This window comes from Chaetura pelagica, unplaced genomic scaffold, assembly GCF_000747805.2.
Source record: "Chaetura pelagica isolate M959 unplaced genomic scaffold, ChaPel_1.0 scaffold145, whole genome shotgun sequence".
In the NCBI taxonomy this organism is placed as follows: Eukaryota; Metazoa; Chordata; class Aves; order Apodiformes; family Apodidae; genus Chaetura; species Chaetura pelagica.
Window position 1 is genome coordinate 687252 of NW_009953332.1, and position 16435 is coordinate 703686.

The 16435-nt window shown below is 37.3% G+C and overlaps 1 protein-coding gene across 1 annotated transcript in view; it reads left to right on the plus strand.

Moving 5' to 3' along the window:
• Positions 1-16435, plus strand: part of FBN2 (fibrillin 2) — a 148652-nt gene that overhangs the window by 129811 nt on the left and 2406 nt on the right. The window contains exons 48-63 of the mRNA XM_009998148.1: positions 81-206; positions 444-596; positions 1134-1199; positions 1869-1994; positions 2103-2222; positions 3401-3523; positions 3948-4079; positions 5387-5512; positions 7786-7992; positions 8655-8780; positions 9613-9735; positions 9886-10002; positions 11473-11601; positions 13076-13195; positions 15018-15249; positions 15911-16074. Coding sequence (XP_009996450.1) covers positions 81-206; positions 444-596; positions 1134-1199; positions 1869-1994; positions 2103-2222; positions 3401-3523; positions 3948-4079; positions 5387-5512; positions 7786-7992; positions 8655-8780; positions 9613-9735; positions 9886-10002; positions 11473-11601; positions 13076-13195; positions 15018-15249; positions 15911-16074 — 2190 coding nt within the window. The remainder of the gene's footprint in view (positions 1-80; positions 207-443; positions 597-1133; positions 1200-1868; positions 1995-2102; positions 2223-3400; positions 3524-3947; positions 4080-5386; positions 5513-7785; positions 7993-8654; positions 8781-9612; positions 9736-9885; positions 10003-11472; positions 11602-13075; positions 13196-15017; positions 15250-15910; positions 16075-16435) is intronic.

Below are 16435 nucleotides of genomic sequence, written 5' to 3' on the forward strand. Positions count from 1 at the left end.
TGCTGAAGTTAAATGAATAAATAAGAAATCTTTCTTAACCAAGGAATTCACAGCCAATGGGTTTCTCCTTTCCTTTACAGATATTAATGAGTGTAACGAGGATCCCAACATCTGCCTCTTTGGTTCATGTACGAACACGCCAGGAGGTTTCCAGTGCATCTGTCCTACAGGTTTTGTGCTGTCTGATAATGGACGGAGATGTTTTGGTAAGTTAATTATTAAGGAATGTAATAACTTACTCTAACAGGTAACAGATACTCTGTTGAATGAGTAAAAAGGGATCTTTGGAGCTCCGTTCCAAACTATGCCCTTATGAGGGTTGGAAAGTGCTTTCAAAACAGGATGAAATACACAGGCCTAACATTATTCCTTTCAGGATTGCACAGTCACCATATAACCAGGTAGGGGGTGCTAGCTCCTCATAACTGCATTTTCTTTTTTAGATACTCGCCAGAGCTTCTGTTTCACTAACTTTGAGAATGGGAAATGCTCAGTGCCAAAGGCTTTCAACACCACAAAGGCAAAATGTTGCTGCAGTAAAATGCCGGGAGAAGGATGGGGTGATCCGTGTGAACTCTGTCCAAAGGAAGAAGAAGGTACACATCAAGGTTTACAATAAAGCCTTTTTAGGTGGGGAGAGCACACTTGTGTTGGACCTTTCGATCATTAGACGGAGAGATCTTTCTGGCATTCTCTTAACTGCCTTTTCTAGGACCATTTTCATGTCAACAAAAAGAACAAAATTAAGGAGAAGAAACCATAGAAAAGAGAAATACTGAATTGTTGGGCTTTCTCTGTAGAAAAATGCACTAGTAGCCTCCATCTGTAGGTCTAGCCTGCTTTAGGCAAAAGAGAAGAGCAAAATGGGACAGTGCAAAGAATCCTTAAAGTAATCGACAGTTTTCAGTTTTTGGTTTTCTCCAAATAAAGCATATGGAAGCTCAACAAGTTCTATTCCTGCTTCCCCAAGAAACAGTGAGTGTTGCTTTTGCATCTGGCAAGACAGCGTAATGACTGTGATGTAAAAGTTGACACTTTTGAAAAATAGGATGTAGAAGATTTTTGGATGGGTTTAACCATCTGCCACGGTTCTGTGTCTCACTTTTTTCTTTTAAAAAACCATGCCTCTATAGTTGCTTTTCAGGACCTGTGTCCGTATGGTCATGGAACTATTCCTGGAATCGATGATACACGTGAAGGTAGGTATTCTTGTTCCTCATAATAAAAAAAACCCCCACAATTTATACTTAAAACTAGATTTGGATATTATAGTATATGATGGCTTGCTCCTCACAGCCTCAGGTGACAGAGGCTGACCTTTAATAACTGTGGACCATTATCAAATGATAGTTAAAAGATTACCTTTGAAATTCCATTCCTGTATACAAACAGAATCACAGAATGGTTTAGGTTGGAAAGGACCCTCAAAATCATGTAGTTCAAACACCCCTGCCATGGGCAGGGACACCTCCCACTAGATCAGGTTCCTCAGAGCCCCATCAAACCTGTCCTTGAACACTTTCAGAGAAGGGCATCCACAGCTTCCCTGGGTAACTTCTGCCAGTATCTCACCACCCCCATAGTGAAGAATTTCTTCCTAATGTCTGACCTAAATCCACTCTCTTCCAATTTAAAGGCATTATGCCTTGTCCTATTTCTAACTGCCCTTGTAAAAAGCCCCTCCCCAGCTTTCCTGCAGCCCCTTCAGGTACTGGAAGGCCACTGTAAGGTCCCCCCAGAGCCTTCTCCAGGCTGAGCAACTCCAACTCTCTCAGCCTGTAGGTTGTTAGTTTATTGAAAATGCTTTTTAAAGACCTGACACAGAAATGCATCAGCTAAGTGGTTGCTCATATCTCCCTGCTGTTTAGATGTCAATGAATGCCTTGAAAGCCCAGGGATTTGCTCAAATGGTCACTGCATCAATACTGATGGATCATTCCGCTGTGAGTGCCCCATGGGATACAACTTAGATTACACAGGAGTACATTGCATCGGTATGTCCATATTTCATAAATTGTAAGAATTATGTAACACTTGCATAAAAAACACAGTGTGAAATGTGTCCTAGTTCTCTTCAATGTGCATTTATTCATTACATCCAGATACTGATGAATGTTCAATTGGTAACCCATGTGGAAATGGCACATGCACTAATGTGATTGGCAGTTTTGAGTGCACCTGTCATGAAGGATTTGAGCCAGGCCCAATGATGAATTGTGAAGGTAACTTTGTCCTCTTTATTTTTTTTCCTTTATTTTTTTGTCCAATTCCTTTATTTTTTTTATTGTTTTGTTATTATTAAAATAACTTTATTACTTTGGTGCTATAATAACTAGGAGGAAAAAAAAAGCTTCTCTGCTTGAAATATGTCCTTGAAAAATAAGTCCTGAATTGATGGAAGCATAATTTTAGTTTATCAGAGGGTTTCCCTAACTGCATGTTGTGGTATTTTACATTATTTGGCTGTTCATTGGAAAGACAGAGGAGGAGGGTCAGAGAAACCCGCCTGTTGTGCTTCTCAAAATCCTCGTAACTGTATAGCTGTCTGTGGCAAAAATGCAGTTTTCATAACTGAGGGAAAGCAGTTATGAACTGACCCTCTCATCACAGTTATAGTGACAAGTGAGTTATAATGAATGTAATACTGTAGTCAGACCACTGATCCATCTAGGCCATCATTTCATCCCTCACAATTTAAATTCTAATTCCATGTGCAAGGAACTGCAAACAGTTCACTCCTCTAATACAAGAGCTGAGAGTATAGAGAAAATACCATGTAAACTACACAGTGATTTTTGTATTCACTTAGGGATCTGTTATCAAATAATCTGTCCAGTAAAGTCTTGAATCTGCCCCCACAGCCTCTTGTGGCAGCAAGATCCAGAATGTCACTACTTAGGGAAGTATTTTCTTTCATCTGTTTTAAACTAATCTCCTAGTAGCATCATAGAGTGCCTCTTATTTTTCATTGTGTGGGATTTGTGTACAACCATTCTGCTTTCATTGGATGCTGATCAGGATGCTTCTTACAGATTTGGTATTTTGTGAATCATAATTCTTTTGCTTTCTGAAGCAAGAATTATTTTTTTTTAGAGTTTGAAAAAAAGCTGACATCTCTCATCACACAAAAAATACATTAAAAGATTACAATATAATAAAAATCTGCTTGTCCCAACTTGTTATTCCAAGCTCAGGTTTTATTTACATTTATTATGTCATTATTTTTAAGCAGAACTTTGTTCAGTTTTCTCTGACTATTCAAAACTAAACATCCAGAAATTTGCATTACACTTCTGATACTTATAAGCTGAAAAAAAAAATAAACACAGATATAAGAAAACCTTACTGATGTTAGTTTAAAATGTAATGGAGAATTACTGTTTTGTTTTTTCCTGTTCAGATATAAATGAGTGTGCTCAGAATCCCTTGCTGTGTGCTTTTCGTTGTATCAACACTTACGGTTTCTATGAATGCACATGTCCAGTCGGCTATGAACTAAGAGAAGACCAAAAGATGTGCAAAGGTAGTGACTAATGTTTAAACTTTTCCCCAATTTCCATCATCCTATACTGACTGAAGGATACTGCAACTATGCATCTTGCATTCATCCTGTCAGTAGAATGTAGCAAACAGCCCAGCAGATGTTGATTTACTCTTTCAGAACCCACGTAAGACAGGTATCTAGTGTTTCTGTTACCAGGTGTACTCCTTGATGGGGATTGTAAAGCCAAGAAGGTGACAATGGTCAAATCAATCTCTAGCATGACAAGATGATACAGTTTACAAATATTAGGACAACTGCGATTAAGCATAACTCTCATATTTTTCTTCAGTGCTTGTTAGTTAGGGAAGTCTGTATGTTGTTTTTCTTTGGCAAATGTTTTTGTCTTCAGTAACTGAAGCTACTGGAAGGAAGTTCAAACACAAAATATGTTGGTTTTTTCCAGATCTAGATGAGTGTGCTGAAGGTCTGCATGATTGTGAATCAAGAGGCATGATGTGCAAAAATTTGATTGGTACCTTCATGTGCATTTGTCCTCCTGGAATGACACGGAGACCTGATGGAGAAGGCTGCACAGGTAAAGCTTGGAAAGGGAAGAAGGCATCTACTGAAATACCAACAAACAAACAGATTAAAAAGTCTCTGTGTATGTATATTCTAAACTAGAAAATGGCAATTCATAAAGGATGCTTGAAATAGCTAATGATTATTAATTATTTATTTCAAGGTTTGAGCCTTATCTGAAAGTAGTTCTAAATGACTAGTAAGTATATCAGAAGAAAAACTCATTTCTTTTTTGTGCACAATAAAATGAAAAAGTTTTTCAGACACTTGTTAAATTTTAAAAATTAAGTTGCCAAACAAAAGAGGCTCTGCTTGATTATCATAAATAAAAAGTTACATTATATTTAACATTAATACTGATTATAAATAATGTGGCGGTTTCTTAGAGAATTAAAACTATAACATTCTGAAACAAATAAAAGCAATTAAGAGACAAAGATGTGAAAACTGCCATAGTTCAAAATAATTCTTCATCATGTAAGTAAGAAAACATCATTCCTCCATCATTTTCTCAATTAGTTGAGGGGGAAACAATGACTGCATTATACTTTCTTTTGGTACATGAAAAAAAATGCAAGACCTTTCCGAAGTTGACAGAAGTAGCTGAGGCTGCCATTAGCTCAGAAGGGAAAAAAAAGGTAGACTAAAAGTCCATCTCAGGTAATGCTTTAAATTAAAGTATTTTAAGCCAGTGTTCCTTCAGCAAGAGAATGACTAGTCTCCTCTCCAGATCTTATGATTTTTTTCAGGGGTAATTAACAGAAATGTTGCCCTTTCGCCATCTAATGCTGCCTTTAAATCACCTGAGGTTTCTCCGAGATTTTATTTTAATCATCTATAAAGATGTGTAATTGCTTACAGTACCTGTACCATTACCTATAGAAAAAAATACACTAAAATTGTAAACTTTTCCAGGGAAATTATATGAGACTGAATTGTGACTGATTGCAGAAGAGGCCAAATGTATTTAGAGACTCTCAATGATAACAAAATGAAGATTTGTTACTCAAGTCATGCATGTATCCAGTTTTACCTGCCAGCTTAAAGTTTTTTACTAGAACCTGCTCTGCTACTTTTCCACTCCTGTTACAAATTGCAAAGAACATACAAGGATTAAAGCTTTCATCTTAGGAACCAGTGCATAAGGAAAGGAACAGGGCAGTGTTACTGGGGAAGTCCTTTCCAGGCTTAATCAGTTGCTTATTTTCTACTTCTTGGAAGTATTTTGCAAATATTACACAGATTAATTAATGCCTTCTATGAGTCTGCTATATTTTCTTGTAACAATTTATTTTAAATTGTTCATATGTTTTTGTAAAGATGAAAACGAGTGCCGCACCAAGCCAGGTATCTGTGAAAACGGTCGTTGCGTGAACCTCATTGGGAGCTACCGGTGTGAATGCAATGAAGGATTCCTGTCAAGTCCATCAGGCACTGAGTGTCTTGGTAAATGCCTCTTCTGTATACATTTTATCTTACATTATAGTATAAAGGATGCAGAAAGTTAGGCTTCTGAGTACCTAACAGCTGTCGTATCTGTAGAAATTAAACAATGATACTTATGAAATAAACACTTATATTAAATAATTATAGGAATGTTGGAACATCTTGAGAATGTCAGCTGAATTCAGCAATCAAGGGCCTCATATGGAAGTGTCTAGATTCCACAGGACATAAATGTGGTTCTAAGCAACACTATCCAGACAAAATACAGGTATTTTTAGAGAAGAAGCAGAACTTAGTTACATTAGATAGATCGAAAACTGGGATGCAGAGTCAAACTAAATGTTTGCATATTCAGAACATGCAGCACTGTACTGCAACTAGGCATCTGAATTTTCTGTACCTTTAATCCAAGCAGTGATTATTAATACAAAATACTAGGATTTCACAAAAAAATTGCAAGATATACTAGAAAGTTTTGATGCAGGCCTGCACTTTAAATCCTGATGAAGGGTCAGGAGCCTGTATTTCCTTTTCAGTACATTCAGACTGCACTATAAAATTAATTGTTCCCTTTTTAGAAATCAAAGAGAACTGCAAAACTTTCTGTTTTCATGATCAGTGTATTGATACTTTAAAGTATTTTACAATACTTAAACTCTATCAGTATTTACTAGTATTCTTGCATCAAAAACACTTGTACATTATCTTACATAAGTATGATAAAACCAGCTTTGTGTAAATTGTCATCAGTGGTGTGTGACTTCATGTCACAGCAATAACATTGGAAATGTAGGGTATTTCCTAGCTATTAAAGACAGATGCGAAGAAGATGCTTCAGTCTGTTAACCTTAGGTAGTTGTTAATGCCAAGGAAATACCCTGTTTGGAGGTCATTATTGCTGTCTTAAATATAATGCGTTTTTCGTATTATTTTCTGAAAACTACACATTGGGTTAGTTTGCTTATTGCTGCTTTTCCTTTAGGTTTTCCTGGGTCAGAAATTACAATGAAAAATCAGTCTGGCAGAAACACAGAGCTTCTTCAGAATTAAAACACAAAGATTAACTCATATATTATTTTTAATATATTGTGAAAACCTTTTTATTCTGTTTACATTAAAATTTATTCTACATCCCAAATAGGAGACGAAGCATTACATGTTTTTCAAGTTATCATGTGCATAAAGATCTGCTCTGAGTCCTGCAAATTACTACAGTAAACATACTGTCTTACGCAACTGACAGTGAGGATAGCTTTATTTCATATAACCAGTTATCAGGCACCCAAAGTAAGTTTTGCCTAAAGCCAAAATTCACATTTTATCAGATTCATGTAAGAAATGTCCAGATTCTCTTCAGCATACTTGTAAACAAGAAGGTGAGCTGGGTGTTGTTACATATACACACTCTGAAAGATCAGAAGGATTTTTAACTTTTAGCTTTAAGAGAAAAAAACAAAATATTAATTTAAAATCATAAGCATCTGTCAGACCGTACTTGAAAATGTTTCCATTTTAATTAGCAAATATGACAGGTGACACAGCCAATTTAGAAGATATCTCTGCAAAATTTGCAAAAATTTGCAAAAATTCCTTTCTGAAGGAAACTTGTAGGAGCTTAATGACTCTGGAATTTTGTTCCTTTTTCGTGACTGACAGGTATTGACCAAAAGGCTTAAAAACTAAGAAAAAAAGAATGGGAAAGAGAGAGATCAACAGTAAGACCATATGAATTTGGGTTTTTTCCTTACAAAAACCAGGAGTACCTCTGAAAAAGTACTGAGTTGCATAGATATTTTTAGGTGCTAAAGATTTTATCCTTTAAACCACATCAGGATGCTGAAAGATGATCAGACATGCTCTTTTGGCCAGTGAAACATACAAACAAAACAAACTTCTAACCTCTCTCCAAGAAAGTTAATTCAAACACCAGCCAAACATAGGCATCTTAAGTGGAAGCTCAGCACAGCTCACAGTCTGTTTTACTACCAAGCAATACTACCAGATATGCCCCAGGGCACAACTTTTCTAGAAGAAAAGCTCATGTCCAACTCATGCAGTTACTGAACTTCAAGGATGTCTGGAATAGCTGCAGATTATCAGAAGTCACAACAAATCTGAAAGACTAAATTAAAACAGACTTTACAAAAACTGCTTGCTAATGATCCTGCAATGCTTGCATGTGTTGGCAGAGAGCCAGAATTATGCTCCAGATGCTTAGTGGATCAGGTGTTTATGTCCTACACTTTCTTAATTTCTCTACTTCTTCCTTACAGATAATCGCCAAGGGTTTTGCTTTGCTGAAGTTTTACAGACAATGTGTCAGATGGCTTCGAGCAGCCGGAATCTTGTCACTAAATCTGAGTGTTGCTGTGATGGAGGCAGGGGCTGGGGTAACCAGTGTGAGCTCTGTCCTCTTCCTGGAACCACTCAATATAAGAAGCTCTGTCCACATGGACCAGGCTATACTACAGATGGAAGAGGTATTTGTGGGGATAAAAAGAGGCAGAAAAGGAGAAAGGGGTATGCTGATATATTTGATTTTTCAAATGCTGCTGAGAGACCAGAAATTAAAAGCACCTTTGAACAGTAGCTGCAAACAGAATACTCACAGCTGTGCATAATTTTCAGAGTTGGGATCTAAAACAGGGGGTGCCAATCAGTAAATAGAAGCTAAAAATTATCCCAAAGCTTTAGGATGCTAAAAAGTTGTGTAAGGTGCAAACCCAAAAACAGCTGTTCTAACAAAAATATGTAATAAATACTTTGCAGTTACTATTTCCACACAGGAAGCAGAAGACAGCATGCATTTTTAAATTGTGGTTAAAAAAATGTATGTTGTCTAATTAGTCAAAAGAAAATGCATTTTTATGGGTTTTTTATTTTGAGTTAGCAAAACTGGACCCTGATTATCCAGTGATACATCAGGAAGGTTTTGATAAAAAGCCCAACAAACAATAATGAAAGTATGAAGGATGTTTGAGCTGAGATCCATTTTTAAAGAGAAAGGAAGTGTAAAGTTTCTGTCAGACGCACAGTGATGAGGAACTGTGCAAGACTGGAAGAGAAGAAAAAAATCAAATTTAAAACTGATAGATGAAATTAACTGAAAGATAAACTGAAATATTTAATATTTTCTGTACAGATACTGATGAATGTAAGGTCATGCCAAACCTATGTAGAAATGGACAGTGTATTAACACTGTGGGCTCCTTCCGATGCTTTTGCAAAGTTGGCTATACCACTGACATAAGCAGCACGTCTTGTATTGGTAAGATTCAGCTTCTTAATCCTCAGTTATTTTTTAATTGGTTCATAATGACCTATAAACTTCTGTAAACCTTTGTATCAAAGCAATCTATTACTTTTATCTCTTTTTTTCTCTTTTCTATCCTCATCTATTACGATAGCAGGAAAAAATTCTTGACTGAAAGACTGTCAAGCACTGGAACAGGTCGCCCAGAGAAGCTGTTGATTCAGCATCCTTCAGGGTATTTTTTGAAAGTTTAGATCTCATGCCTAGGGACAAGGTTTGGTGGTGGAGTTGGCAGTGCTAACAGTTGGATTTGATGACCTTAAAGATTTTTTATAGCCAAAACAATTATATCATTCTATCTTTCTTTTGCTAATATGCAATTCTGGTTTTATGTTTAATTTGGGGAAACTGAAAAACAAGCCCTACTGGCAATATTCTTGCAGTAGAGTATGCAGTGAAATATGTTTCAGCTGTGTAACCATTTTGACTTGACAAACCAGCTCATTCTTTTGTGGTCTAAGTTTTGCCACTTTCCTGTTGGTTAACATATAGAAATATACCACATTATGCCCCAAAATAAGTACTTAGTCCTTAGATGAAAATACTAATGCCATTATCACTCTAGTATATTACTCTTTCAAGACATTGTTCATCACTGTAGTGACAGCTCTACGGAAACTGCACAGCAACACATCTGCAAAGAAAGAATTAGAAACTCAGAACAAATGTAAATTGGGGACTTTTTCTACAACCATTTTTCTCTTAAATACAGTGTGCTTTAGAAAGCACCTTTCAAAGACAGAGAAAGAAATTAGTACAAGAGATGCATAACAGTTTCTCTCTTTAGATCTTGATGAGTGCTCGCAGTCACCTAAACCATGCAATTTTATCTGCAAGAACTCAGAAGGAAGCTATCAGTGCTCATGTCCTCGTGGGTACATCCTTCAAGAAGATGGAAAGACATGCAAAGGTAAAGAAAGTTATACACAGTAACTTCTACTTCTGTTGCACCTTGACTTGAATGGAAATAATTCTGAAGTGTGATGTTATTATCAAGTTAGACTGAATTTGCCTCTTTTTTATTGACTTTTCTTGACACAACATCATCTCTTACTTTCAGATCTTGATGAGTGTCAAACCAAACAACATAATTGCCAGTTTCTCTGTGTCAACACCCTTGGAGGATTCACGTGCAAATGTCCACCTGGTTTTACACAACATCACACAGCTTGTATTGGTAAGAAAAACATTGGTTTTCTTGCATCAGTTTTTCTACAAGAACAACATTCTCATGTCTCAATTTTTTTTTGCTCTGTATAAAAACTGATAATACAGAGCAGTAATGTCAGCAGTCTAGAAAACAGATTTTGAAAAGCAACAGTTGTAACTAAAGAACAATCGGTCTATCCACCATTTGTATTTTCTTGCATAGCGAATGGTTGTACATATTTAATACATGTTATTATATTCTAAGTATAATGAGCTGGAGACAACAGGGTAAAGTATTAAAATCTGATTTAAAATATAAAACAAGAAGGAGATAAAGATATCTTTAAATCTTAAGGATAGGTATGAATCTTTCCAATTGAAACTATTTTAGTTCAGCTAATACGGAAGTGTTTTTTTCACTGTCAACAATTACATACCTGAATCTTTCACACTGATAACTGCATTACAACTTGCATTTCTAATTTATTAGTTACTCATAGCTCTGCATGAGTCATCAGGTCATCTGACATTTAAATATGAAAAGAATCACAAAATCATAGAATCTTCAGAGTTGAAAGGGACCTCTAGAGATCTTCTAGTCCAACCCTAATGCTAAAGCAGGATTGTATAGAGCACATTATACAGGACTGAATATAGATGGGTTTTGAATGTCTCCAGAGAAGGAGACTCCACAAATCCACTGGGCAGCCTGGTCCAGGGCTTTCTCACCTTCATAGGCACAAAGTTTATCCTCACGTTCAGATGGAACCTCCTGTATTCCACTTCATGCCCATTTCCCCTGTTCCCGTCACCAGACACTACTGAAAAGAGTCTGGCTCCATCCTCCTTACACCTGTAGGTATTTCTAGACATTGCTAAGGTCTTCTTTCAGTCTTCTCCTCTCCCAGCTAAACAGTCCCAGCTCTCTCAACCATTTCTCATCAGATAGATACTCTAGTGTCCCAGTCATCATTGCTGGACTTTTCCCAGTAGTTCTCTGTCTCTCTTGAGCTGGGGAGCCCAGAACTGGACACAGTGTTTCAGATGTGGCCTCATTAGGACAGAGTAGAGGGGAAGGATGACTTCCCTTGACCTGCAGGCCACACTCCTCCTAATGCAGCCCAGAATACCGTTGACCATCTTGGCCACAAGGGCACATTGCTGGCTCGTGGTTAACTTATTGTCTACCAGAACTTCAAGATCCTCCTCCTATTGGCTGCTTTCCAGCAGCTCAACCCCTAACCTGTACTGATGCATGGGATGGGTCCTCCCCTTAGTGCCTTGTTGAACCTCAGTAGGTTCTCCTCTGCCCAACTCTCCAGGCTGTCCAGGTCATGCTGGATGGCAGCAGAGCCTTCTGGTGTGTCAAGAGCTACATATTCAAAATAAACTGTTGCACCTGTGTGTATTTCAAGTTCTTAAGGAATGTTATATGAACATGTCTTAAAATCCTACTGTGAAGCATGCCAATCTTCTTCTCTCTCCTCTGATTTTTAAGATAACAATGAGTGTGGTTCTCAGCCATCACTTTGTGGATCAAAAGGAATTTGCCAAAATACCCCTGGAAGTTTTACCTGTGAATGTCAACGGGGATTTTCTCTGGATTCTACTGGATTAAACTGTGAAGGTAACTAGTGAAGATCAAATCTTTTTATGGTGTAAATCCTTTCCTTTGTGTCTAGTGAATCATGTGATGTCAAAGATAAAACAGAGCAGCAGCCATAGTAAAAGTAAATACCAAAAAGAAATAGGAATGTATTTGTGCATTAAGCGTAATTGTGTGTGAGAACATACTGCATGAGTAATTTCTACACAGACTAGACTTAAAAGTGACTTTTTAGCTGAACTGTTTCTAGGCTGCTATTTCAAATCCACATAGACATTTGTGTGTAAAAGTCTAGTTCATTCTTCCTTTTAATTTTCATTTTCATACAGTTTAAACAGAATCACTCTGCAACTTTTGTTTCAGGTACTTGTAATCATCCAGGTATCTGAGGGTATCCCAGATAAGATTAACTCCTGTACTTTTAAGTTTTCTGCCATAGGGATACTCATTGAGAGGGGTAATTCACTAGTGTTAAAATACAAATTATATTGTGGTCTTCATCTCTCTCTGTTGGCCCAAAAGGGAGACCCAGTCAGGAAATCTCTATTTGAGAGCTCCAGTCTCTTCAGTGAGCTTCAGATATTGAACCAGGAAGGAATTAATAGGCAGTACTAGGCTATGTGACTGATGAGAATGAGAAATGCAGAGATATATGTCTATAAATTTACAACATCTCAAAATCTCAGCCTCCTTGGTGCAGCATTTAAAACAGGAATTCATATTTAGAGCCCGTTTCTAGGGTGACAGTGCAGAATATATGTAGCTGTGAGTTTTAGAAAGTATTATCTTCTCAGATAACTCCCATTACTGATAAAATAATTCCTGGCACAATTGTTTTCTCCACCTCAGACTTTGGGACATCAACATTTCATTACATTTGTTTCAAACTGTGGACGACTAGTGTAACTTAGAATCTGTGATATTATGCATGATTTTTTATTTTCCACTAGAACTGCATACTGTACCTGACACATTAGGCTGCTTACAATCTATTTGTTTCAGAAGACACTATTTCAGATTACTGAGTTTTTACATTTTGTTTTTTTCTTTGTGTCTTTACCCTTTATCCCTCTGAGACATTTTACTTCCAAATATGGCATGTAAACCTCATACTCATACACTTCAGTACCTTCCAGTAAACTGAAAATCTAGTCCCACATAATTGGTTTGAAAACTGAAATAAAAAACCATTCAGATTCTAAACATTAGGTCAAGGCAACACCATGTGGGATTTACAAGAATAGTGTTTCTTCTCCAAATTTGAGTACTATAAAAGCTCAAAAGCTCCAATAGGATTAACAGATGAAATGAACACTACACTAGTTGACTTTCAGGCTTCCCAAAAGACCAACCTGAATTGTGCTTCCATCTTACAGCAGTAATCCTCCATCATAAATACTGATGTTTCAGTGATTATGATTCAAGTGAGTAAGGTATTTGGCAATGTGTATAACTGTGTGTTCTTTCATATTCTTCTTCTCTCCTTATGGTAAAGATGTGGATGAATGTGATGGAAACCATAGGTGCCAGCATGGCTGTCAGAACATTCTGGGTGGATACAGATGTGGATGCCCACAAGGATATATTCAGCATTACCAGTGGAATCAGTGTGTTGGTAAGGAAACAAACAGCACAGAATACATGAAGCAGCAAAGGTACTATAGTGTTTATAGTGTCAACTGCCAGGTGATGAAAAGAATGGGCAGGACAAGGGGTATGAAGACACTAATCTTTTTTTGCTCTCTCCCCCTCTTTCCATACACTTACTACTCCCAACATAAATCAATGCATAAGGTAAAAAGAAAATACACTCATCCTGTTTAAACTAGGTTTGACAAGGTGTTTTCCTATTAAGGCCTGAATTTTGAGTCCCTTCTCAGAAAAATTCTCATTTTAGAAAGGTGGAAAGATGTTAATTGAATTCCTGAAAGCATCAGTGTAAATACTTCTGGGGAAAAAAAAAAAAGAACAAAAAAATCACAAAAAACCCCAACAAAACAAACAAAAAACCCACAACTGAAAAAAAAAAGAAACACAAACAAACCACCACCTTTTAAGTAAGAATCACTTGCTACATTAGAAATCTGAGAATGCTACAAATCAGCATGTATAGTGAATGGGGAGAAAAAAAATATTACATAACCATTAAGGGTTTTCTATTTCCAAAATAGTCTTGAGGTAAGCATTAGTTCTTTGGGCAGGGAACAGGGACAGATTAATTAGCTCAGCAGTTTTATTGTTCGTTTAGCTCATTCAATTCAGCCTTTCTTTTCTGTTTTTCATGAACTAAGCTAATTCCCATACCAAATGAAATGCAGGACTTTTCTTTTTAATAATAAACAGAACATACTCAAATAATGCCACTCTGTACTGTTCACAAGACACATAACAACATACTTCTCTCTTCAAGTTTGCTTTCATGGTTCTCTGTTAATGATGTCACAGTCAGGATGACTGTGAGCACTGTCATACATGTCTTATAGGCTGATCTTACTGTCCTGATCCTAGACATAAATTAATTATGCCCACTTTACATTAAGTAGCACACCAGGCAGCTTTTCTGAGGTTGTAACCACCGTTACCATGCTGTACTTAATACTGCTCAACTGCAAAGAAAGCAAAGGACTGGGGTGGGAGTGTTAGAAACAAACAGTTCGCACTAAACTCCAAAGCAGCAACAGTCTCTGAATAGCATAGATAGCCCTCAAAAGAACGTGTCTTCTGGTAGCTGCAGGCAAGAATGATAAAGCATGCATTAGTGGTGTTGCAGAATAAAAGACCTACAGAAAAACAGTACCTTGGTACAGTAAATTAAAAAGCAACATGTGGTACCAATCAAAATTCCATATAAGGTACTATCCTCACTCATTTCTTGCAGTGTAGCCTGGAACCAAATCAGTCATACTGACTCGTCTTCTCTGTGTCTTAATTCAGCCTCACAAGGTGAAGACCATACTTGATTTTCATTGGCTATTTAGCCTGCCTTTCCCCTCACTGAGCTTACAGGGTTCCACTAAACAATGTGCTAACTTCTCCCCATTGCTGGGTGCCCAGGAACACTAATGATTCGGGTATGACTGGACTCCCAGCTCATTTCTCATCTGTGGACCTCATATGGTTAGGAGTGTATTGGTAGGATTGTACCCTGCCAGGACAAAGAGGACCCCTAAGCAAAACAGGAGACATAACTTGAAGCAAGGGAGGGGAATTGAGTTAACAGTAAGAATCTTCTAAAATGCCCTTACAGCCCAGCTATATATGTTTGGGACCTTTGCCAATGTCCTTTCTCTTCAGCAACCAAGTTTCCGTGGGATGATGAGGTCAAGAATGCAACAGAGCCCTAGGATGTGCAGATACTCTGATTTGTTAAATACATCATGCTTGTCTTATGTCTTATCAGATTAGGAGATACCAATATACTTTTGTTTGTTTACCAGATGAAAATGAATGCTCTAATCCTAACATGTGTGGCTCTGCTTCTTGCTACAACACACTTGGAAGTTACAAGTGTGCCTGCCCCTCTGGGTTTTCTTATGACCAGTTCTCCAGTGCATGCCATGATGTGAATGAGTGTTCTTCTACCAAAAACCCCTGCAATTATGGTTGTTCCAACACTGAAGGTGGTTATCTTTGTGGCTGTCCACCTGGCTATTACAGAGTTGGACAAGGGTGAGTATCTCCACAGCCATTCATCAAAGACACATTCAGAAGACTATAAAAAGGCTGGACTCTAGTCAGACTGAAGGTGCAAATGAAGGACAGGCTACTAAGTCATCCTTTCTATTTCTTTTGGACACAATGTCCATAATCTAGAAGGAAAGACATGTTTGTATATGCAGCATGACACTCATGTTAAATCTAGTGTGTATAAGCAACACTAAACAATTAGTTCTGCTTTCTGCCCCAGTATCAGCACAAGAATTGCTTCACAAACCTGCTCAATGAGAACTATTACCATCTGTACTGAGGTAATTAAGGGTTTTCAGCCACACTGATCAACCCAGAACATTAGACACAAATAAGCATTGGTGTGGTACATGAAAATGGAGATATTATTTAGTTCCAAAGTTTAAGGTAGGTTTGGTTTTTTTTTGTTTCTTTCTCAAACTTGTAAATGAAAATTTAAAAAGCCCACAGGCCTCCAGCCAGTGGTTGTATTTCATTCAGTATGCTGCCCTAGTGTGAAGAAAATTAGTACACAGACCTCCTGCAGGGAAAGGAGAGGCAAGGGATACTGCACTGTGGTACAGATTGCATACACTCACTTTCCATTTTACAGGACAGTTCATAAAACTGCAAGAAGTGACTAAACCATGTTTTTATTCAACAGCCACTGTGTCTCAGGGATGGGATTTAACAAAGGTCAGTACCTGCCACTGAATGGAGATGCTGATGAAGAGAATGCTTTGTCCCATGAAGCATGTTATGAATGCAAAATCAATGGCTATTCCAAAAAAGACAACAGGAGGAAGAGAAGTGCTAATGACACTGTACGTACCAGAAAAAATGAGCCTTATAATGTACTTTGAGGCATTTTCAGAGATACCATAATCAGCACTACTAGTAAATGGAGGGAATTTTTTAGCAGACCACATTCAATGGCAAAAGTCTTTTTCTCTGCCTCAGTGGTTTTCACACTTGGATCCTATTGGCAGGAACAATGTGACAATCAGGAAGTCACTAACAACTATGGATGGATGAAGTTTATAAAGCTTGTAAAGAGTCTTCTACAGTGCGAGATATAGTCTTAATTCCTCAAAATAGACTCAGGGAAATATAAAGAGCTATATAAAGAGCTCTTTATATATAAAATTATAAAGAGCTAGAAAATTGGTCATATCTGCAATCTTTTCTG